This window comes from Sciurus carolinensis, chromosome 4 (genome assembly GCF_902686445.1).
Source record: "Sciurus carolinensis chromosome 4, mSciCar1.2, whole genome shotgun sequence".
Classification (NCBI taxonomy): domain Eukaryota; kingdom Metazoa; phylum Chordata; class Mammalia; order Rodentia; family Sciuridae; genus Sciurus; species Sciurus carolinensis.
In genome coordinates, this window is record NC_062216.1 from 116892808 (window position 1) to 116918350 (window position 25543).

Below are 25543 nucleotides of genomic sequence, written 5' to 3' on the forward strand. Positions count from 1 at the left end.
TATAGTATACTTTAGTCATGCTGATGCCTTCAGCGTCCTCCACAGAAAGTAGAGGCTAGTATATAGGGATTTTGCTGATCTGATGGTGCATGATAAATTCCAACAAGGAAGTATCCATGAGGCAAGAGCACCCCAATTTCAAGGTCAGCCTTGGCAATTTAGCAAGGCCCTAAGCATCTTAGAGAAACCTGTCTCAGGGTTCACTAGGGCTTTGAAGAAATTGTATTCCTTTAACAGGGCCAGAATCCAAGCTACACCACTATCCTACCCCAATACTATGGACATTCTACCAGTGAGCTGCATAGCTACATCCCCAGGTGTTGCTAAATTGCCTTGTCCTTGAATTTTAGGTCTTAGCCTCCTGAGCCACCGGAATTGCAGGCATGTGCCACTGTGCACATGCCTTCACTTCTGGATACACTTTTAGGGTAAGATAGTGGGGACTGAACCCAGGGCACTTAACCATTGAGCCACATCCCCGGGCCTTTTCATATCTTCTTTGTGGGGTCCTAATAAATTGGTAAGGCTGACTTTGAACTTGTGATCCTTCTGACTCAACTCAGTCTCCCAAGCACTGGGATTGTAGGCGTTCTTCACTTCACTTGGCTGGTACTTTTATTTTTTAAAGGAGAGATAGGGTCTTGCTAAATTGCTGAGACTGGCCTGGAACTTGAAGTCCTCCTGCCTCAACCTTGAGTTTCTGACATTACAGGCATGTTGTGCCAAGTGTCCAGTGAACTACACTATTTTTTTGTATTGAGGATTGCACCAAGGGGTGCTTAACCACTAAGACACTTCCCCAGCCTTTTTTATTCTTGAGACAGGGTTAAGTTACTTAGAGCCTTACTAAGTTGCTGAGATGCTGGCTTTGAACTTGCAATCCTCTTGCCTTAGCCTCCTGAGCCATTTGGATTCAAGGTATGTGCACTGCACCCAGCGAGGTATACTTCTTCAAAAGGATCAGACTGAAATGCCAAAAGTTGCTGTGCCCAAAGCTGTGCTGCACTGCTCTGAAAAGCAGGATTTTCTAGTAGCATTTCAAAATGGTTTTGGATATCACTTGATAGAGACATACACCAAACTAAGTCTTAGATTTCTCTTTAAATCTTTTAATTCCTTATGCACATCAATTAAACCTTCCTATTTTTTCCTCCAATATATTTGTTCCCATGGCCTAGCCTACAACCTGCCCACATATAGTATTATCACCGGAGGGACTAATGTTTGTATCTCCAGCACTTCCAAGAAGTGCTGAAATACAAAGCATTTCTATGCTATTATAAATACAAAATATTGTAAATACAAAAGCTGTGAGGGAATGAAACTGCCAAAATGCAGAAGCCCACAGATTTAGGAGGACAACACATTTAGTTTTATTTCAATCAAATCACAACACTTTCTTTTCCAGCCGCTGCAAAGTTCATCTACAATTTTCTATTACAGATTCACTTTAAAAACGTTTCCTGTGACATTACAGCAAGCCTCATTTTTTTTTTCCAAACAGAGAAACAGCCCCAAATTCTTCCTCAGAAATAAAAACTCAATTCCAGTAAATGGTAAATACATGAAGTTACAGTAAACCAGACACTTAAACGGACAGCCAAGAAGTCTTCCAACAGTTTATTAGAAAGAATGTAGACATTTAAAAAAATCCCCACTGTCATGAACATAAATTGAGGTTTTTCAGCCAGATATAAGCTGAATCGGAAAAAAAAAAAAAAAAAAAAAAAAAAAAAAGGAAATAAAAAAAAAAATCCAATAGTGTATTAACATTTTTTCACCCATTTGCCATACTGACAGTGCAAATACAAATCTGGTCTAAATGTACAAACTCTCAAGCAACAATGTACAGCTTTCTTCGTCCTCCATGCTAAGAGATGTAAAAGCTTAAGGGCCAAACAATACCAAATGTATAGGCTTCAAAAACCATCTAAGTTATGGGCATTCACTAGTTTTAGCTAAGATACATCTGGAACACTGACAAGTAATCACTTACATACAATATGCAGTAAATTTTTTGAAAAATAAACTTTAGTGGAATAATCCTGTAGGGTACACCAGAGGAAAGGAAGGTTATCAGTTTAAGATGCCAGCCAAATTATTTCAGCCACTTTTTTTGAGTCCATATCCTAAAACCTAAAATTTAGTTATCTTTCCCTAAGCTGAGAGCTTCCTATCATGTCAGTAATTATGTTATGAAGTAAAACAGACTTAGGTGAAATGCTTTTACTTATCACAACTGCTGTTATCAATTGCCTAGAACCTCAACAGCTTCGTGGAAGTCTGGGAAATGTTCATGCATAAGAAGAGTGCCTTAGCTGACTTAAATTTGCCCCATACAATGGTACATTATCAACCCTTAGTGAAGCCTTTTAAAAAAAGGGAAGGAAAAAAAAAAAAAAAAAAAAAACAAACAGGTTGAAAAATGGGTTAAAGGAGGCAAATACAGCATCTGCCTTTAGAGCTATCAACTCAGGAATTCTCTCAATTATGAAATCTTGTGGAGAAGTAATTTTCTTTCTCAAAATCCAGGCGACGACAATATTCCTTACTCCAGATCTGGCATTTCTGAAAGGATTTTTAAAACATTAGTATAAATCACAAGGGAACAATCTACTAATATTATTCTTATAGGAAAAGCAGCCAAAATAAGTTAAAAAGTTTCCCAGTGAGTAACTGCTTGTCTTACTAGCTCAAATCATTCACATTTCTACCTTGGCTATTTATTCAATACCATAAAAACTAAACAATCATTTTTCTACCAAAAACAGCTAGCAAGCTGACATTTCCACTTTGAAAGTTTGGCCTTTGACATGAAACATCATTGTATGAACATACTTTTTATGAAAATACTTACTTTCATCATCACTGTCTTGTGAATCCTACAGAAGGAGAAATAAGAGTTACCAAGTTGACCAAATAATCCCATTATCTAATTAGTTTACCTGAAGAAGTCAAAGCACTGTATTTAACTAAAGTAGCAAAGATATTCAGTTATATTGAATAGAGGAGTTTAATCAGTGAACTTAAGGTCTACTGGCTAACTAAGTAAAATGGATGTACAGCAGAGGATCTAACTTCTTGTAAAAACTGGTGTATGCTTCCTGATGAAAATTTAGCACGCCATTTGAATTCCTCCATAAATTGTCTTCTTCACTCTTGGCATACAATGAAAAGAAAAATGGCTCAATACAAAGGCCAATGAAGAGATAGAAGACAATAAATTTTAATTCTAGATACTAAAATAATTGAAATATTTTCCAAACTATACTGAATAATTTTCCAGATGATATTAACAGAATGCCAGAAGTTGAGAAAATGGTCTAATTAGCATATTCTCCTCTTACAGATTTACAACATCCATCTCTTTACCTTTTTTTTTTTTAACATCTATTTAACTTACATTCTTAATCAAAGTAATTACTTATTCTTGGGGGAGGAGGGTATTGGGGAAATAACCTAGGGGTAATTTACCACTGAGCTACATCCCCAGTTTTGTTGTTTTTTTTTTTTTTTTTTTTAATGAGACAGGGCCTCACCAAGTTGCTTAGGGGCTCACTGAATTACGGAGGCTGACCTTGAACTTGCAATCCTCCTGCCACAGCCTCCTGAGTTGCTGGGATTACAGGGGTACACCACAGTACCCTGCCCTAAACTTACTCTTAACTGAATAAAGTAACTGAATAATGTACATGAGGCATCTATGCAATGATTCTCATGAAATCCAACCCCTTTAAGAATGGTCCACGAACACCATTTCCCTAGTAGATACCCATCAAAAATGGGCACATTTTTAAAAACTGCTTTTCCCTATGTATTTTTTAGGAAAAAACAAGAAGCAAAAAAAGCAACCTTGAATCTATATAAAACAACCTATAAATGCATTGTTTCTCACTATTAAAGGAAACAGAAAAAAAGCATTTGTAGACTTACATCATCTGCTCCATCTACTTCTGGTAAATCTACATCCTCATCACCACCCATGTTGTTCATCATCTATTTGAAGTGTAAAAATTAGTTTTAAAAATGATGTTAAATTAAGCCCTAGTAATTAGGCTGCACACTCCAGAATAAACCTTAAGCATTTCTCACAGTTTTCACAAATGAAAAATGCAGAAAAATCTTAAGAATCTTGCCTTTTTGGAGAAGGTAGATTTTTAGATAATTTCACAAAATTGTCAGAACTTAAAGGGAAATTAAGCCTAGGTTCTCTCTGAAGAAGTTATTAAAATTCATTCAGCAAGATACCCATATATGAAAGAGAAAGTGAACATCAAAATTCTGTGTATTGTGGTTAAATTCTGTGATATAAGAAAAGAATGGGATTCATTTGCAATTGTAAAAGCTCTGCGTATTAAGCTACTTGACATGTGTATTGTGGTATTCTCATTATGATGTTAAATGTTGTGAAGAGCCAATACAATGATTTAAAATAAAGACCTTTAAGATAGTTAATTTGTACCAAAGGTATGAATATCAAACAAAAGATGATTAACACTAACTATGAAGATATCACATAATTTGAGAGGTACACACTATGGAAAATGCCCTTGAATTTCAATAAACTGGAACTAACAATAGAGCATACTTACATGAAAGAGTAATTTCCCATATTTAGTTGGTATAAAGTAAGAAGTATATTAATTTAAGAGATACAGGTAATCCAACAGTAAACAACTATTATCACAGGAACTTTTCTCCCTAAATTAAGTTTTATTAATATTTAAACTTGAAAAATAAAATCATGTACATAGCCATATAACTCTATAAACAAAAATATGAAACTTGAAACTATTAAATTATATGCTTACCCAGTTTTTAGAATTGGAAGGATCCTTAAGCTTAAGTCATACATACCATGTAATATGTTCACCCTTAAAAAAGAAATTCTGGACAGGGGCATAGCTCAGTGAGAATGCATGCTTGTTAACATGCGCAAGGGCCTGGGTTTGATCCCCAGCACCACAGACACCAAAGAGAAAACTCTGCCTCGTGCAACATGGATGACCCTGGAGGTTATTTTGTTAAATAAAGTAAGCAATCATAGGACAAATATTGAATGATTCTGCTTATAACACTTATTCAAATGCACAGAAAGAGAACAGAATAGTAATGACCAGGAGCTGGGGTTGGGGGTGTGGGGGAGGTTATGTGGGGAGAAGAGAAAATGATTTGAGTTTCTGTTCAACAGTTATGAAGTTCCAGCTATAAAAATAAGATCAACAAATTGCAGAGATCTGTTGTACACTACTGTGCCTACAGTTACTACTGTACTGCACACAAATTTGAGAGACAGATCCCATGTTAAGTTTTTTTAACCTCAAAAATAAAAGGGATAAGCAACTTAGTGACACACCATCTCAAAATAAAAAATGAAAAGGACTGGGATGTGGTTCAGTGGATAAGCATCCCTGGATTCAATCCCATGTACAAAAAACGGGAGAGGAGGATGGGACAGGATAGGGGTATAACAGTTGTGGTACTTGCCTAGTTTGCCGCAAGTCCTGGGTTCAATCCCCAGGTTCACACACACAAAAATAAATAAATAAACAAACAGATAAAAAAAAAGAGACCCCTAGTCAAATCATAGTATAAAAATTCTTTGCAACCTAGTCATCATTGTCTCTTTTTGGGATGGGGTCTCATTATGCTGCCCAGGCTGAGTTCAAACTCAATCCTTACCACCTCAGCTTTCAGTAGCTGGCATTACAGGCATGTACCACCACATCTGGCACAATCTGGTCTTGAATGACATGAGTAACTGGTAGTAAGTTTCCCTACTGTTTGAAGGCTATAAATTTTTATTGAATTTTATTAATTTTTTGAAAACAAGAAAAAATGTTCAAAATATGCCACGTGCAATGGTGGGTACTTAGGATACAATGGCAATAGAGATACAGCACTTAACACTATCCTCTCCTCCTGCAGAAACAAGGTGCCAGAGTCAGATGAAATGTTAAATAAGTAGTTAAAGAAGCTGGAAACAACTCTACTAAATTTTCATGGGGCCTGGGGTTGTGGCTCAGTGGTAGAGTGCTCACCTAGCATGAGAGGGGCCCTGGTTCAATTCTCAGCACCACATAAAAATAAAATAAAGGTATTGTGTCCACCTACAACTAAAACTAAACATTAAAAAAAAAATTCCATGGAAGATTACAAATAAAATCTAGTTAATTAAAAAATTTCAAATTGCAAATTCATTCTTTTGTGGTGCTAGGATCGAACCCAATGTTAGGCAAGCATTCTGCCAAATGAGTTATATCCCCAGTCCTAATTAATATTCTCTTTTCTAATCAGGATTATTCTAGCACATTTGGAAAGGTCTCTTCTACCCACCAGTGATTAAGCATTTTTCTTTTTTTAATTTGGCCATGGTAACATGTATGTGTGACATCTTAGGAAACAGGAGTGCAATGGCTAACGGATAGGGATATATCTCCGTGGTAGAGTACTTGCACAACATACAACATGCACAAGGCCCTGGGTTAGATCCCCAGCACTTTCTGCGCACTCCACACACACAAAAAAATAGGTACACATCTCAGAGTGAAAAAGTCACTATGATTCTTGTTTTAAATGTTTATACTGTACTACATAGCTCTAAAATGGGTAGTGCATTCATGCTTTTAAAAAACTTCATTTTAATGCTAGAATAGTTGTGCTTGAATGACTGTACAGCTTATTTTATCTTTATACATCAACTTGAGAACTTAATCTTTTTAAAAATATTTTAAGATTAAATTACTATTGTTGAGATCTTATCTGATGATACCAAAGAATGGTCCTGAAAATAAAATGCCTACCTTGAATTCCATTAGGTGCTTGAAACCAAATTAAAATGACCATAAAAAACTTTACTGGGGGTGGGGGATTAAAGAATGCATTTAAAAGAACTTACCTCAGAGAAACGATCAAAATTAGACATGTCTTCATCTGAATCATCTTCCCAGTCTTTCCAATTATTGAAGTCCACACTAAGCCAATTAAGCTATAGATCAATACAAACACCACCCTGTGATTAGGTTAATTTGCACCTCAAAGACATTTTTTGAACTTCAGGCTCACATCTATTACAGGTGCAGGCATCCATATGCACACAAACCCAATAAAAAAATAGAAAATCAGCATCAAATCAATGAGGTTCAGTTGTTAAACCTACCTTAAAAAAAAAAAAAATTGGTAGGAACCATTCTCACATACTTGAATAATTTATTTCTGCAGTGACCAAACCAGGTTCACACATTATAAGCAAGTAATTTAAAAAGGCGTCTTCTATGCAGGGTCTATTTATGTGTGCATTCCCTCCTCTTTGTGGTACAAGAGATTAAATTTTGGTTCTTGTGCATGCAAAACACACCTTCTACCACTGATGTACATGCCCAGTCCCAAAGTCTTCTCTTGAATGCAGAAGATTCTATATTAACTAGAAACTGATTTTCTGACCACATTTGGTGTTAGAAAAAAAATAAAAGAGTATGAGTCTTTATTCTTTATATTTAGCAATGAAATATATACTCCTCATTAAAAGTGTTATCTTTCATTATTTAAAATACTAACTTTTTAAAAAAGAAGAAAACGAAAACCTACCTTTGCCCTTTCTTTTGTTAACCTGGGCCATGATTGGCCAGACTCTCCTTTTCGTAAACAACATAAAATTGATCTGTCCGTTCTTTTATGCTTGGAATCCTAAAATCAAAAGCACCATCAAACCATTTGTCATTTTAGTATCACTCAAGTAGCCTGTTCTTTCTCATGTCTTTTTTTTTTTTTTGAGACAGGTCTTTAGCTACTATGTTGTCCAGGCTGGTTTTGACTGGCTTTGACTCCCTGATGATCCTTCCTCAGTCTCAGGAGTAACTACGTTTACAAGTACTTACCACCACTTGGCTCTCACCTCTCTCTCTCTCTTTTTTTTTTTTTTTTTTTGTGGTGTCGGGATCGAACCCGGGGCCTTGGCAAGCACTCTAACGAGTGAACTATCTCCCCGCAGCCCCTCCTTTTTTCATTTATTTTTCTCTTTTCTTTTTTTTTTTTTGGCGGTGCCGGGGATTGAACTCAGGGCCTTGTGCTTGCAAGGCAAGCACTCTACCAGCTGAGCTCTCTCCCCAGCCCCTTTTTTCATTTCTTAATCCTAAACTGATTGCTAAAACTTTCCGACTATCCAACTGGGGGTTGAGGGGAAGACCCCCAAGTTCTAGTTTAATATGGTATTATTTTTTTTCTTGCCTGCACAAGGTGATATAAAACCTTTAAGAACTTGACTAAATATGGTATTACCACAGAATGGTTTAAGGATTCTATTAGATGAGACAAGCCTCAAGACTACTGCCAAGTCCAAGCACCAAAGTAAGATCAAAAAGAATAAGCAGAAAAAGGAGATACTGCAAAATATAAGTTAGCCTTTCAACTGTTAAAATAAATTTAACAACCTAGAATACTTGATGTCCATTTTTCCACCACTTAAATCAGGATAAAAACATTAAGACTACTTACATTTGGATCAATACAGTGAAAAAGATCAATTTCATTTAAATGTTTAAAATTATCACTTCCTCCAAGACAACTGTATAAAAAAAGAGAAAAGAAGTAAATCTCTTCAAAGATTAATAACAACTTCAGTGAAAAAAAAAAAAAAGCAACCCAGATATTCAGTGATAGACAATAAAACTTTTAACCTGATGTTGTAAAATGGCAATTTACCTGAAAGTAAGTTTGGATTTTTCAAAATTTACATTAACATCTTTACTGTCTTCAACACAAAATTCAATGAAGACATAGTCCCTTCGATCGTACCACTTTGCAGAAGCAGGCTGCCTACAAAGAGAAAATCAGAAGTTAGAACTCATAACAATATTTACTTAATATCCAGAGTTTAGTACATAAGTAAGCATTTCTCTACTCCTTATAGTATTGACTATTTTGAGGCAGTTTAACTCTTAATTTTAAACTTTTTTTTTCTTGGTACCAGGAACTGACCCCAGGGACACTTAGATCATCACTGAGCCACATCTCCAGCCCTTTCTTATTTTGAGACAGGGTCTCACTAAGTTGCTTAGGGCCTTGTTAAATTGCTGAGATTGCAGGCATGTGCCACCATGCCCAGTCCTTATTTATTTTGAGGTGGTTTATGTTGCTGAAGGTCTCAAAATATTACTGAGACTAGCCTCAAACTTTTGATCCTCCTGCCTTAGTGTCCCCAGTCATCAGAATAACAAGCATGCACCAATATGCCTGATTTTTTTATTCTGGTTTTTGTTTTAAAAATTTTTTTAAATAACAAAAATATTGTCCTGAGCCACTTTGAGAGTTCATTAAAATGATTCATGAAGTAGCTGGGTGATTACATGGCATACATGTAATCCCTGTGGCTTAGGAGGCTGAGGAAGGAAGATCCCAAAATCGAAGCCAGTCTCAGCAACTTTGTGAGACTCTCTCAAAGTAAAAAAAAAAAAAAAAAAAAAAAAAAAAAGTGCTGGGGATGTGGCTCAGTGGTTAAGTGCACCTAGGTTCAATCCCTGGTACAACTACATTCCAAGGTAAAACAGGGCTCTGACAATGTTTAGTTTTAGAAGGATATCAACCTCCCTCAGGTCCTATGGCACACACCTATAATCTATAATCCCAATGACTCAGGAGGCCGAGATAGGAGTTTGAGGCCAGCCTGGGAAACTTACTGAGACGAGATCTCAAAAAAGAAAGGGCTGAGGAAAGTAGCTCAATGTTAGAGCACACCTGGGTTTAATCTGTAGTACTGGGTGATGGGGTAGAATGCTTGTCAAACATGCACAAGGCCCTAGATTCAATCCTCAATACTGGGGAAAGATCAAATTCTTAGAAGAACTTAAATGTAGGACTGGGGTTGCAGCTCAGTGGTGGAACGCTTGACTCCCACGTGTGAGGCACTGGATTCAATCCTCAGCACCACAAAAAAATAAATAAATAAAAAACAAATAGAATTTAAATGCACAGAACAGCATTTGGCTCTAAAGAATGAGCTAGAAAGATGACTGACAGGAGATAGAACCACATCATTCTCAACTGTTAGTATTACTGAATTCTTTGTACTTGGAGAAGCTGTCTCAAAATACACATTAAAAAGGGTTAGGGGCCTGGGGTTGTGGCTCAGTAGTAGAGTGCTCGCCTCACACATGTGAGATCCTGGGTTTGATTCTCAGCACCACATAAAAATAAAATAAAGGTATTGTGTGCACCTACAACTAAACAACAACAACAACAACAACAACAAAAATATATATATATATATATATTTTTTTTTTTTTAAAGGGGAGGGTTAGGGATGCAAGTCAGTGGTTAAGTGCCCATGGGTTCAGTCTTCATTTACCCCTCCACCAAAGGTTGTAGTTATAAATTCAAATGCCAGTCATAACTCAAGACAATCTTTTCCAAATTTTGAAATTCCAAACACTTTAAACCAGGCACCTGCCTGCCTGCCTGCCTGTAATACCAGCTACCCTGCTGGCTGAGGTAAAAGGATGACTTGAACCCAGGAAACTGAGACCAGCCTGCACAATACAAGGAGAAGCTATCTTTAAAGAAAATAACAACACAACAAGCCCAAGACCATGGTAGAGGCCTGTAATCCCACTGACTCAGGAGGCTGAGGCAGGAGGATAGCAAGTGCAAAGCTGGCCTCAGCAACTCAGCGAGGCCCTAAGCAACTTAGGGGGACCACATCTCTAATAAAACATAAAAACAGACTAAGGATGTGGCTTGGTGGTTAAGCGCCTCTGGGTTCAATCCCAGATACCAAAACAAACCAATAACAAAAAGATCTTTCTATATAACGCATTTGACCAATCACATTGATATCATATATCACATAATTTAAAAACAGAACAAAAAAATTTACATATTATGGCTTAGATGTGAAGTCCCCCCCCCAGGTTCATATTTAATGCAGCAATATTCAGAAGTGAATCTATTCAGATTGGGAGAACTATAACCTAATCAGTTCATCCTGCTTTGAATGGGCTAACTGGATGGTAACTGTAAGCAGATGGGCATGGTTGGAGGAGATGGATCACTGGGGACATGCCCTATAAAGATTTATATTCCCTGTGGCCCTTTCCTTTTCTCTCTGCTTCCTAACCACCTTCCAGCTCCCACCACTGTTCTCCACCTCACCTTAGTTCCAGAGTAATGGAGTTGAACCACCATGAATGTCCAGCTGAAACTGTGAGCCCCAAATCAAGTTTTCCTCCTCTTATTGTTCTGAGTAATACACTTGGTTGTTTCCAAATTTAAGACACCAGCAAGTTAGCAAGGCTAAAGAACTATCTCTTTGCTGCATGTAGTATAGAAAAGTGTAATCCCAACACCTCAAAAGGCCAAGGCAGAAAGGTTGCAGTTCTTTGGTAACTTACAGAAAACTATCTTTCTAGACATCCACTGGCAGAATTTTTGTGGTGGTATTATAGATGGAACCAGGGCCTTGTGCATGTTAAATAAGTTCTCTATCACTAAGTCACACATCCCCACACCAGTTTGCAGGTAAAACAACAACAACAACAACTACGACTTAAGGTTGTAAATGTCCCTTAAAAAGAAAGCTATTGAAGGAAGGTGCTGGGGAGCTATGCAGACCAAATTATAATGTTACACATATGCATGTACAATTATGTAACAATGAGTCCCATTATGTACAGTAATGCACCAATTTAAAAAAATGTGGAAAGAGAAAGTCTACCCAAACCTCTGAGGAACAGGGAATTACAACTTAGAATATTAGTATACTAATATATCTAATCAATGATTTATTTCTTGAACAGACCACATATTATTTTTAAACTAATTTTCTTGTCACAACAATGGTCTTTATATGTGATAACGTGTTGTAGCTAATGGAAAATACTGTTGCCTTAATATACAACTAGGGACTGTGGTGGGGGTAGGTATTGCTCAGTGGTAAAGCATGCACTCAACATGTACAAGACCCCAGGTTTCATCCCCCAAACTACCCCCCCCCAAAAAAAAACCCATGGTAATGCCTCACAGTCCTATTTTTAAAACAGCATTAATGAACCTAGGGATGTAGCTCAGTGGTAGAATGCTCATCTAGTATACACAAAAGTCCTGGGTTCAATCCCCAGAACTGGAGGAAAAACAAAACAACAACAAAAATACAACCCAGGCATTAAACAACCAGAAATGAAGAACTCTCCAGGTGCCAAAATAACATCCGCAACTAAAAAGAACGAGCTGAATGGCTGATCCTAGATCTAAGGTGGATATGAACTTGGGACATTTTGTCCAAATGAAGTTTTTTTTTTTTTTTTTTTTTTGGGGGGGGAGGGGGAGCTTACCAAGGATTGAACTCAGGGGCACTCTCACTAAGTTGCTTAATTAGTGGTTCTATTTTTGCTGAGGCTGGCTGTGAACTCGTGTTCCTCCTGCCTCAACCTCCGAAGTCACTGGGATAACAGGCATCCACTGGATGCAAATGAAGCTCTGAAGACCATGAGATCAGTCAAAACAGGAAGTAACAGCTGGACATAGTGGTGCACACCTGTAATCCCAAAAACTCAGGAGGTTGAAGCAAGAAGCAAGTTTGAAGACTCAGGTTTTGTCTCAAAACAAAATGGGAGACTGGAAATGTAGCTCAGTGGTAGTGCCCTGGGCTCAATCCCTCTATGCAAAATAAAAACAAGAGGCACCATAAAGTTCCTGCCATTAGCAAGAGATCATTTGAGCACACAAAGGAATGACTGCTGGAGCTGGGGATGTAGCTAATAACAAATAAGAGCACCTGCCTACCATGTGTGAACCCTGGGTTCAATCCACAGTACCCAAACAAAATACACCACAGCACCCAAACTAAATACATAAATCAAAAACCAACCAAACCACCATCCTTAGCTTAATTCCAGCCCAGATGAAATATGAGGCAAAGGAACATGTTAAATGATTCCATTAACTAGCTCTTTCAGGTCAGTAACAAATCCTGACCATTGTGTAACAAAAAATTGTTCCTGACTAAATAACAGCTAAGAGATGTGTGTATTAAGAACCTATAGATCATGCACATCCACAAGAATGGGATCCTAATAAGAAAATAAGATATACTATAAATATAAATGTTATATAAATGTTAATATCAAAACTGACTTTACTGTCAGGTGTAAGTAAAAACTACTAATAAACAAATTTATGTAGGTTTGTTAGCAAGGATGTGGGGAAAAAGGAACACTCATACATCGCTGGTGGGAATGCAAATTGGTGCAACCACTATGGAAAGCAGTATGGAGAGACCTCAGAAAACCTGGAATGGAACCACCATTTGACCCAGCTATCCCACTCCTCGGTTTACACCCAAAGGACCTAACTCAGCTTTAAAGAATGAAATTATGGCATTTGCTGGTAAATGGATGGAGTTAAGAGAATATCATGCTAAGTGCAATAAGCCAAACCCAAAAAACCAAAGGCTGAAATGTTTTCTGATACGTGGATGCTAATTCACAATAGGAGGGAGAGGGAAGGAAGAATAAATACTTAAGTAGAAAGGAGTAAAGGGAGGGGAAGGGGTATGGGGGTAGGAAAAATAGTAGCGTGAAACAGACATTATTACCTCGTGTGTGTGTATACACACACACACACACACACACATATATGACCGATGTGCTCCTATAAGTATGTATAATCAGAAAAATGAGAAATTACACTATATTTATGTATGAGCTATTAGAATATATAAATGCATTCTACTGTCATGTATAACAAATTAGGATAAAATAAATAAAATACATTTTTTACAAAGGGGCCTAGAGATCTAGGCTTGGTAGCACATGCCTGTAATCCTGGTGACTTTGCGGGGCTGAGGCACAAGGATAGCCAAGTTCAAAGACAGCCTCAGCAATTTAGTGAGACCCTGTCTCATAAAAAAGACTGGTGATTGGTTCAGTCGCTTAACATCCCTGGGTTCAATCCCGTGTGTGTGTGTGTGTGTGTGTGTGTGTGTGTGTGTGTACGCGTGCGCGCGCGCGCACACACACACACACACAGTCTCTAGTAACAGTGGCCTGGTTAAACCGAATGCATCAGTTCTTCAGTATCTATTCATATTGTGTTTGTGTGTGTGTATGAATGGCTCTTTATTTTTATTAGTCGTTTTTAGTTACACATGACAGGAGAATGTGTTTTGATATAATCATACATACATGGAGAGAATAACTTCCCATTCTTGTGGTTGTACATGACATGGAGTTAAATTGGTCATAGATTCATCATATATAAACATGAGAAAGTTATGACCAAGTTCTGTTCATATTAAAAACACCAGAACAAGCTGGGCATGCTGACCCACACCTGTAATTACATTGGCTCAGAAGGTTGAGGAAGGAGGAAGTCTAGTTCAAAGCCAGGCTCAGCAACAGCAAGGCACTAAGCAACTCAGACCCTGTCTCTTAAGTAAAATGCAAAATAGGGCTGGGGATGTGGCTCAGTGGTTAAGACCCCCCCCCCCCCGTTTAATTCCCAAAAGAAAACAGAACAAGGAACCCCCACCCAAAAAGACAACAGAACAAGGATTCAACCAATCGACTTTCCTCAGATTCATACCAAGTAATCTACATTTATATAACTATTATGGGAAGAATTGTTTTCCCCCTAAATATATATATGAAGTCCCAATCCTAACTACCTCAAAAGTGACCTTATTGGGGCTGGGGAGATAGCTCAGTCGGTAAGAGTGCTTGCCTTGTAAGCACAAAGCCCTGGGTTCAATCCCCAGCACCAAAAAAAAAAAAAAAAAAAAAAAAAAAAAAAGTGACCTTATTTAGAGAAAGATTTTCCTTTTTTAAGGTAATTAAGTGAAAACAAGATCTTGGAGTAGGTTCTAATCCAATATGAATAACATCCTTATAAGAAGGGACTAGGGCACATATAATTACAAGAAAGACACAAGATGGCCACCAAAGAGGTAAGGAGAGAGGCCTCAGAAGAAACTAACCCTGCTGACAACCTTCATCTTGGACTTCCTTAACAGTGAGGAAATAAATTTTGTTGTTTAAATCACCCAGTTTACTGGGAGTGGAGGCTCAGGCTTATAATTCCAGTGGCTCAGGAGGCTGAAGCAGGAGGATCACTAGTTCAAATACAGCCTCAGCAAAAGCAAGGTGCTAAAAGGAATTCAGTGAGACCCTGTCTCTGAATAAAATACAAAAAAGGGCTGGGGATGTGGCTCAGCGGCCAAGTGTCCCTGTGTTCAATCCCCATTATCTGCGCCACCCCCCCCCCATAAAATCACCCAGTCTGTGATACTTTGTTATGGTCGCCTTATCAAACTAATACAGTAATTTCCTAGGCAATAAAGAAATTTAAATTACTTAAGCCATGGGATAAGGCCCCAAGACAAAATGGCTTCTACATTTTTAAATGGTTGCTGAAAATAAAAATGGGGAGAAATACAATTCAGGGATGGGGAACTGACTGCCCTACACTTGATCTGAACTGGTAATAAATACATATATCACTTATTTGAAAAGGGAACCAAATGCTTAGGAAATGCCCTTTTGTCGTATAGGAAGTTCACAACATCTCTTTTTCTCCTATTACCCCAAAGAGAGAAGATTGGTTCAGCTTTAACTCAAGGTCCTAAACTAATTATATTCTATTCATCTTGAGCCTTTATAACTAGCATTCACACCACAGTGCGAATCTATTAATTCACTTTAATAAAAATGTATCTACAGATGTAAAAATTGTTTTACACTTCTCCATACACTATGTAAGTCCACTACTTAAAGCAAAAATAAAGCAAACCCAATGGGACATTTCATGCTCTTCTGACCAGCATTTCTAAGCTCAGTATTAGGGTTATATAATGTCAACTGAAGGAATTAAATTTTTCATAGCCTATAATTCTTTTCTATAGTTCTTAATCAGTAGCTTTTAATCCTAATGTGCAGAAAATTACAAGCACCATACAGTTTAAAAACAGACACACCAGGGATGCTAAATGCAGTAATTTGCCAAGGAAAATACCTTTGATAGCTTAATATGTGCAGGACATATTTTATCATTAAAAAAAACAATTAAAATACCCTCATCCTCCATTCTTTTTATGAACTGGTAAAATAGGAATATTAAAAATAATTTGTGGGGCAAGGTGTGGTGGCACAAGCCTCTAATCCCAGCAGTTTGGGAGGCTGAGGCAGGAGGACTGCCAAGTTCAAAGCCAGCCTCAGCAACTCAGCAAGATCTTAAGCAATTAAGCAAGATTCTGTCTCAAATAAAAATTAAAAAGGGCTGGGATGTGGCTCAGTAGTTTAGAGCACTTGGGTTCAGTCCCAGGTACCAAAACAAAACAAAACAAAGCAGGCCTGAGTATAGGACGCAGCTCAGCAGCAAAGCAATCAACTAGCATGTATAAAGCCCTGGGTTCTATCCTCAAGGTATAACTGGATATAATAGAATTCTACAGCATATCACTTGTCACCATGTCTAACACTAAGGACAAAACACCTTTGGTACAATCTCCTACATCACCAAAAAAAAAAAAAAATTTTCCAGAATATGGAAAGTCGAAAGTCCTATAAATCTTACTTTAAAAAAAAAAAAAAAGTTTTTTAGTTGTAGGTGGACACAATACCCTATTTTATTTTTATGTGGTACTGAGGCTTGAACCCAGTGCCTCACATATTCTGGTGAGCGCTCCACCACTGAGCCATCACTCCAGCCCTATCTTAGTTACTATTATAACTCAAATCTGACTCACTGAAATATTTAGCTCGATCTCATATACATATACACATGTACATACATATATACATATATATGTGTGTGTGTATAGATTTGCTTCACATAGAATTCCTTATCATTTTGGCATATCCCCCCTTTATTTTTAAAATCTTTCTTTTCACAGCAATGTCCAGATAAGTTTCATTACAGATCAAGTTTTGGTTTTTTTGTTTTTGTTTTCTTCTGTGGGGAATGGGGGAAAGGTGGGAGGATGGGGGGGTACTGGGTATTGACTCAAGGGCACTCGACCACTGAGCCACATTCCCAGCCACATTTTTTGTGTTTTATTTAGAAAGTCTGAGTTGTGGGCTGGGGAGATAGCTCAGTCGGTAGAGTGCTAGCGCTGCAAGCACAAGTCCCTGAGTTCGATCCCCAGCACCACAAAAAAACAAACAAAAAAAGAAACAGTCTGAGTTGCTTACCTACTCGTTCTGAGGCTGGCTTTGAACTCCTGATCTTCCTGCCTCCGCTTCCCAAGCCCCTGGCGCATACCACACGGCAAATTTTTCTAGTAGCTTTTTTTTTTTTTTTTTTTAATATTTTTAGTTGTGGATGGACGCAATACCATTTATTTATTTATTTGTTATGTGGTGTTGAGGACTGAACCCAATGCTGCACACATGCTAGGCAAGCACTCTACTACTGAGCTACAACCTCAGCCCACAAATCAATGACAAGAACAGGATCCTAATTAGAGTAAGTTACACTCCATGTACATATATGTCAAAATACACTCTACTGTCATGTATATCTAAAAAGAATTTTTAAAAAAATCACATTGTACTCCATCAGTATGTATAATTACATGTCAGTTAAAAAATAAAATAAAAATAAACCGAGGTTTCTACATATACAAAGGTGGTACATATCATTACAGTACCTGAATTTTTACTCAAAATCATTGCAGAAAAAATTAGGATGCTATCATCTAGCCACAAAATATTAGCATCTTAATCTACAGTTAAATATACTGGAGAGAAGAGCAAAAATGATCATTTAATAAAACTGTTCAGTTGGACATGGTGGTGCATGCCTGTATCTCCAGCAACTGGCAAGGTCAGGACAGGAGGATCCCAAGTTTGAGGCCAGCCTGGGCCACTTACCAAGACCCAGTCTCAAAATAAAAAGGGTGAGGCCAGGTACAGTGGCCCATGCATGTAATCCAGAGGCTCAGGAGGAGGTTCAAAGTCAGCCTTAGCAACTTGGTGAGACCCTGTCTCAAGAGTAAAAAGGGTTTTGGGATACTGCACAGTGGTTAAGCACCCCTGGGGTCAATCTGTGGCACCAAAATAGGTGATGGGTGGTGGGGTGGGGAGTTTTGGAGTTCTTTTGTAAGCATATATAAGGGACTATAAACATGGTACAAAGATACTCTTAACAACATTTTTTTTTTTTTTTTTTTGCTACTGGGAACTGAACTCAGTGGCACTCGACCACTGAGCCACATCTCCAGGCCTATTTTGTATTTTATTTTAGAGACAGGGTCTCAATGAGTTGCTTTTGCTGCAGCTGGCAACGAACTCACAATCCTCCTGCCCCAGCCCCCTGAGCCACTGCACCCAACTTAACAACAATCTTTAATGATAAAGTCTATTAAGTTTTGGTGAGGATGCAGCTCAGTGGTAGAGTGCTTGCCCAGCATTTGCCAAGGTTGTGGATTTGATTCCTAATACCAAGTGCATAGGCGTGCACACACAAAGCCATTTTATCTGTATACGGAAATTAACCAGAAACAAAACGTAAAAATAATTTTACTGAAAAGCCAACCTCCTTATACAAAGAAATAAAAACAAAGGTAGGTGGTTAACAGGTACAATCAGATGAAGGGAACCTAAGGTTCTATAGTTTTGACATAATTAAGAAAGCTCAGGACTGAGGCAGCTTAGTGGTAGAGCACTAGCCTAGCATGCATGGGGTTCTGGATTCAATCCTCAGAACCACATAAAAATATAATAGAGGTACTGTGTCCACCTACAACTAAAAAACAAAACATCCCCAACCCTTTTTAATCTTTCAGTTTGAAACAGCTCTTGCTAAATTGCTGAGGCTGGCCTTGACCTTGGATTCCTCTTGCCTGTTTCAAGAGTAGATGGGATTATGGGTGCCATCACTCCTGGTTTAGTCTATCTTTATTGATGAAAAGTAAATGACACATTTTAACAATCTTACTGGTTTTAAGTACTTAGATAATAATTTTATTTTTTTAAGAAATGCTTTTTTTGTTTTTAGTTGTAGATGGACACAATACCTTTATTTACTTTTTTATGTGGTGCTGAGGATCAAACCCAGTGCCTCACTTGTGCTATGTAAGCACTCTACCACTGAACTACAATCCCAGTCCCAAAAACTTTATTTAGATATTTAAACATATAAGATACTGGAGGCATAATACATTCCCTTCCAATACACAACTTCACATACTTTTTTTTTGGTATCGGGGATTGAACCCAGGGGCACTTATAAACTGTGCCACATCCCCAGTCTTTCTAAAATTTTACTTAGATAGGGCCTCACTAAGTTGCTGATGCTCTCTGAACCTGAGATCCTCCTGCGTCAGCCTCCTAAGCTGCTGGATTACAGGCATCCGCCACTGTGCACATGTTTTAGTTTTGATGACCACTGTGCTTGGCCTGAAATGAACACTACCAATAAAGTATGTTTGCTACACCTGCCTGAAATAACTCCTGAGGTAGGAGGATCACCAAGTTTGAGGTCAGCCTCAGCAAAGTGAGGCCCTAAGCAATTTAGAAAAAAAACTGTATCAACAATTACGAGGGGGGGAGGGCATGTGTTGTGTGTGTAGGGATATGCTCAGTGGTTATGCACACCTGGTTCAATTCCCGATACCAAAATAAATAAATCTATAAAATCTATCACAGTCTAGCCATACAACCACACAATAAACAAAGTTTTAATACAACATACTCTGTATTTTGATAACAAAATTACTGGGTGTAACAGTACTCCATTTAAGAACACAGATAAGGCCAGGTGAGGTGGCAGACACCTGTAATCCTTGAGGCTGAGGAAGGAGGATCTTAAGTTCAAAGGCAGCCTTAGAATTTAGTGAGGCCCTAAGCAACTTAGCAAGAACGTGTCTCAATAAAAAGGTCTGGCCATGTGGCTCAGTGGTTAAGTGCTTCTGGGTTCAACTCCAGGCACCAAAAAACAACAAAAACAAACACCTCAGATTAAACCCTGGGCAATGGTGCACATCTTTAATCCCAGCTATTGGGGAGGTAAGGCAGGAGGATCCCAAATTCAATCCCAGTTTATGTGGAACTGGGTTCAATCTCCAGTACCGACCAAAAAAATCCTAAAAAAAGGTGAGGGGGAACCTCAGATAAAATACAACCTGTAGTGTTTAAAACCAGGTTGATTGTAAATAGTTGATATTACAAAGGTAGGTTTTCCTGAAAAGGGATAATCAAAACCTAAGACCCCAAAATGGTAAGGGCACCTAAATTTTTAAATTTAAATGAAAATTAAACAGGTCAATCTTATAAAATAATGGCTTGCACACATGTGATTTTGTCATTTTCAGTTAATGTCTTCTAGTTAAAGTCTAACTGAGCAAGAAAAAAGGAAATCCAGTTGCTGGGTTACAGTGGTTAGGAAATCAACATTGAACAAAGGCCAACATCACTCTTTTCTATCTTAGAGAAATTAACTATATACAATACATTCACTATGACAATTTTGAAGTTAAAAACTGATTATGTTATTTTGGGGGTTTAATCCTACGAAGCTTCGTGATATAACAAAATAAGATTTTAAACAATATTAGGAGTCACAGTTTGTTTCCAGAAAATGTATTGAAAGATAGGCACCAAGTATCTCAAAAGTTAAGTAAAACTGAATAGTTCATCATCTATTGTAAACGGCCCCTACATGGTAATAATGTGTAAGTGCAAAGTAGCATGCCTTACATTAAGTTGATGCAAGACCTTTTTTGTGGTGGGAGGGGTACAGTGGGGATTAAACCCAAGGCCTCACCCATGCAAGGTGAGCACTCTATCAGAGCAACACAACAACCCTTATTTTTTTATCCATTTTTAAAATGGATAAAATTTTTAAATGGAAAAATCAGTTTCTAAGTTGCCTGGAAGCTTGTGATCCTCCTGCCTCAGCGTTGGGAGAAGCTTTCGAGTGTTCAGCGTCTGCAAGGTCTTAAAGAGAGGTATTAAAACTCCAGTTTTGGGGGATAGGATGCAGCACAGAGATAGTGCTTGCCCAACATGGAGGCCCTGGGTTAGATTCACAGGAGAGAAAAATAAAAAAGGAGGGAAAAAAAAAAAAAAAGAACAAAACCAGCCTTCTCCAAGGTTGATGTCAAATCAGGAGATTTTACATAAAGTACTTTTTTGTAATCTAACAATTTCAACTAGCAAATAGCAATAGTTTTTACGTGGGGGGGAAAAACCCTCAAGACATCCAGCATAAAATCTCTCTCCACCTCTAAAAAACTTCACAACAGACATCAACAAACTGAACTCATCAGATGGATTCTTTGTAGAACTGATGACCCATTATAGGTTTCTTCCAATCTAAAAAACCGACTCATAAGATTCAACTTACCTAAGTCAATAGCTGGATAAGATGTCCTGAAGAGTTTACAAGATGGCACATACTGAGCATTTTTAAAGAAATGTACCTTGTCTCTTCGAAAAACGAACATGAAGGTAGCATTCTTGTAATGCGAATGCTTTTAGGAATATTGACTGTTACGTTTCATGAATTTACATAACTTGACATTTTACTTATTTTATCCGATATGCAGAAAGTATTCTCAAATCAAGTCACTTCAAATATAGTTATTTCTTGGTGAAAAGATATTTTGACATTACTGTTAAGTTGGTTATGCTTTATCCAACAATTCACTTTCTCCTCATAATTTTCAAAGTATAAAAGGCATTTTAGTCATCACGCATGGTGGTGACCGCCTGTAATTCCAGAGGCCCAGGAGCCTGAGGCAGGAGGATCAAAGCCAGCCTAAGCAACTAGGAAGGCCCTAAGCAATTCAGCAAAACCCTGTCTCTAAATAAAATATAAAAAAGGTGTTGAGAATGTGGCTCTGTGGTTAAAATACTCCTGGGTTCAATCCCTGCTACTTTTTTTAAAAAAGGCATTTTAAGACCAAGAATCCTTGTTACATTACATTTTGAAGACAAAAAGAGAAGACGTTTTATATAAATTTAAATTTTCTTGAAAAGTAAACTCTATTACAAGTCACTCTGGAGGCGGTTGGGAATCCTGCAAAATTCTAATATACACCCTTATAGTAAGTAATACAGATTTTGTCCTGGAGGTCTCAGTCATCAACTGCAGTGTATCCCATACTTACTCATCTAGATTTTTAGTCTTATAAATATGTAATTAAACCTTTGAAAGTGTATTGCTTTCTATAGAAAAAAATGTTCTCCATACCTGACTTTTGAGTTGCCCCCCCCACCCCCACACACACTGTAAAATCTGTTCTCATACCTGAAAAATTTCAAGCTTTCCATGAGAAAGTAAGGCCTGGAAAACAGTGCCAAGAATTCTTAATTGATTAAAATCACTAAGATTTTCCTTTGCCATAATTAAGATTGCTAAAGAAGCTGCAACTTGGGATGTAGTTCAATGGTAAAAGCGTTTGCCTACCATGTGCGGGCATGGGTTTGATCCCAAACACCGCAAAAGAAAAAACATTGCTAATGAACCTGTAATAAACATACACTTAAGCATTTTAAGAAAAAGGTCATTACATTACCTATTTCATCCTCACATTGAGAGGATAATGAAACCTCACCTAAAGTTTAACGTGGAACACAGAAAACGTCCACACACATCTTTCTGACTCGACACGTGCCCAACTACCTGGTAAACTTCTCGCTGCCAGGGAAGGGGCTGAGTTTGGGCAACCTTCATTCTTTTCAAGAAACTGGAGTTAGGAAACGTCCTGGAAGGACCCACGCTCAAGAAACCAAGACACAGGAGAGGAAGTAAGTTGTGGTGACGGCATGGCCTCCCTCTAGTTGCCTAGCAGAACGTGCCGCTCACGGCGGAGGGCCGCGTGGTGCAATACCAGGAGCAACATCGGCTTCAGACGGCACCCACCACAGGTACCCGTGACCCAAAGCCGGGCCCCAGCGTCACGAAGCGGCAGAACCAGAGTGCCCAAAAAGGTCAAATGGCAATCCCAGAGGGTCCACGCCTCCAGGGCGCCCGCACCGCAGAAGCTCACAGGAGCTTAGGACCCAGGGCTAAGTTAGGAGAGTTGCGAGCGACCCATATGGCAGGAGGGGGAAAAGTGAGCTTTCTGCCGGGGCGGGGGCCGCTGAGGGGCGATTTAGAGGTGGGGGAAGCAGACATCTGGAGAAAAAATGTCCTCCACCAGTCAACGGTAACCGGAACAAGGATCCCGGACCTCCCACCCCCGGGCAGGGACCACTGCCACCACTGAGGAGAAAAAGCCGAAGGGGCCGCAAGCGGGGGGAGGGCAGAGAGCCACTTCCCGGCAGCTCAGGAACCCCCAGAACGGCCTCGGCCTCACTCCGGGGCGACCTTCCCACGGCGGGATGTCGCACTCACATTGTGAACGGGGCAGGGGGACGGGCGAACGGGTGGGCGGGCCTCTCTAGCGGCGGCTGCTGGGGAGTCGGCTCCTCTCCGATGGCGACTCCTGCGTTTTCTTCCCGATCGCGGCCTCTAGTCGCTCCTCTTAGGCGACGGCGGCAGCGGGCTCGACCTAGATCCCCAGAATGCACCGCGCAGAGAGAGCGGCTCCTCGACCGAGGAGAAGAGGAAAGTGTAGGAAAAGGGGCGCGAGGACGGAGAATGAACGTGCGTGCGTGCGAGCGAGGGGTGGTGAGGCCGGGCGGCGGCTGGTGACGCAGCAAAATGCCCGGGCCCTGCAGCCGCGCGTGCGCAGTCTTTGTTTTCGGGCTCCTGCGCGGCTTTCTAGAGATATCTACGGAAAGGGCGGAGCCACCCAGCTCCTTCGCGATCCTTCCCGGCGCTGGCCCCGCCCTTCGCCCGCTCACTGCCTTCGGTGGCTGACTTGTTCCCGCCTCTGCTCCCGCGCTCCCCTCTTGCGTTTAGAAAACCGTTGGCTGCCTAACTGTCCCGCCGCGCGCCTTGGGCGATTTCCCTGACCAAACGGCAGCGTTTGCTGCGGGAGGAAGGCAGGGACGCAGAGTCGGGGGACTACATGAGTGAAACGGGGCATTGGTTAAATGGATAAATGAGACCACTGAGGAAACAGTCCATCGCAAAAAGATGTGAAAAGCCTGTGCTCGTGAAATTTGCCGAAAAGGGCTAACTTAAGAATCGAGGGCGTGGGCCCACCTAGCTGCTTTCCTGAAGACTGGGGACCCTGTCCAGGACAGCGAAAGTGCGAGGACTTGTGTTTGGGGGCGGGCCTTGGCCTCTGCTTTGAGACTTGAGTGCTGTAGGTGAGGCTATTTGAGGGGCATCTCATAGTAGCCTCGGGGTCTCCACGCACATGATTGCGGGTTGGCTGCCCATCTGTCCATCTGTTTTAAACTATTAGCTCTTGGATTGTGGCTTGTGGCTTGGGGCGATGCACTGGGATAAGGTCTAGTGTGGGATAATAACCCAGAGAAACAAAACTGTTGTCCTACCAGAGACCACTTAATGACGGAGTAAGGGAGAAATCAACTAGTTAGAACACGAAGGAGACTTGAGGAAAGCTCCCTTAAACGTTGGGGAAACCGGGCGCGGCGGTGTACGCCTTTAATCCAGCGACTCTGGAGGCTGAGGCAGGAAGATCACAAGTTCAAAGCCAGCCTCAGCAATTTAGCGGGACATAAAAATAAAAACTATAAAGGATGGCACATGTGGCTCAAGGGTTGAGTGCCCCTGGGTTCACTCCCCAGTGCCAAAAACAAAATTTGTGAAGGACTAGGGATGTACTAGAATGAGACGCTGGTTTCAGCCCCCAGAGCTGCCAAAAAGAAGTTTGGAAACAAGGAGGCATCGTTTTAAATCATAAGGTACTTATGGTATTGGTTACTGTGCAACTTGGTTCCTAGGCTCAAATCCCACTAAAAGGGGAATTAAAGCCTCAACTTTTAAATATTACAACTCTTAAGGAGCCTGCTACCAGTTGAGGAAAACAAAAATACTCAAATCAACTGCTATAGTGGAAGTACAAAAAGTAATGGGAGCATAAAGTGAAGTCTATCTTGGCTGGAAGAATCAGGACACGCCTTAAGGAAACTTATCCAGCCGGTCATGGTGGCGCACGCGTATAATCCTAGAGGCAAGGGAGGCTAAGGCAGGAAGATTGCGGGTTCAAAACCAGCCTCAGCAATTTAGCTAGGCCCTAAGCAACTCAGCAAGACCCTGTCTCTAAATGAAATATAAAAAAAAGCTGAGGATGTGGTTCAGTAGTTAAGCACCCCCTGGGTGTAATCCCTGATTTAAAAAAAAGGCGGGGGGGGGGGGGGCTGGGGATATAGCTCAGTTGTTAGAGTGCTCGCCTGGAAAGGCCATAGGTTCAATCCCCAGCCCCGCAAAAAAAAAAAAAAAAAAAAAAAAAAAAAAAAAAAAGTTATCCACCCTGTTAGCGCCAGGCTAGCCTGAGGCAGGAGGATCAAGTTCAAAGCCAGCCTGGACAATTTAGCAAGACACTGTTTAAAGATAATACAAAATAAAAAGGGGCGGGAGATGCTGGGGATGTAGTTCAGTGGTTGAGTGCCTGCCTAGTATGTGTAAGGCCTTGGGTTCATCTAAATGAACCACCTAAATGAATAAGGGCTGGGGATGTAGCTCAGTGGTAAAA

The 25543-nt window shown here is 39.7% G+C and overlaps 1 protein-coding gene across 2 annotated transcripts; it reads right to left on the minus strand.

The window, feature by feature from the left end:
• Positions 1-1349: 1349 nt before the first annotated feature.
• Ptges3 (prostaglandin E synthase 3) lies at positions 1350-23694 on the minus strand. Of its 2 annotated transcripts, XM_047550037.1 has the most exons (8): positions 23329-23694; positions 8701-8814; positions 8494-8563; positions 7588-7686; positions 6899-6988; positions 3934-3996; positions 2858-2882; positions 1350-2568 (listed from the first exon to the last, which is right to left on the minus strand). In XM_047550037.1, coding segments are annotated over exons 1-8 (483 nt in total). In that variant the 5' UTR covers positions 23331-23694; the 3' UTR covers positions 1350-2548. The 2 variants fall into 2 exon arrangements, with proteins under 2 accessions (XP_047405993.1, XP_047405994.1); XM_047550038.1 differs by lacking the exon at positions 3934-3996.
• Positions 23695-25543: the final 1849 nt, after the last annotated feature.

What these genes read in the sequence shown, in the direction of transcription:
- Ptges3 (XM_047550037.1), bottom strand. An exon ending in AAATCCAAACTTACTTTCAG is followed by an intron (nt 8,564 to 8,700) that starts GTAAATTGCCAT and finishes TTTTTTATACAG; the next exon opens with TTGTCTTGGAGGAAGTGATA. An exon ending in TTCACTGTATTGATCCAAAT is followed by an intron (nt 7,687 to 8,493) that starts GTAAGTAGTCTT and finishes TTTTGATTTTAG; the next exon opens with GATTCCAAGCATAAAAGAAC.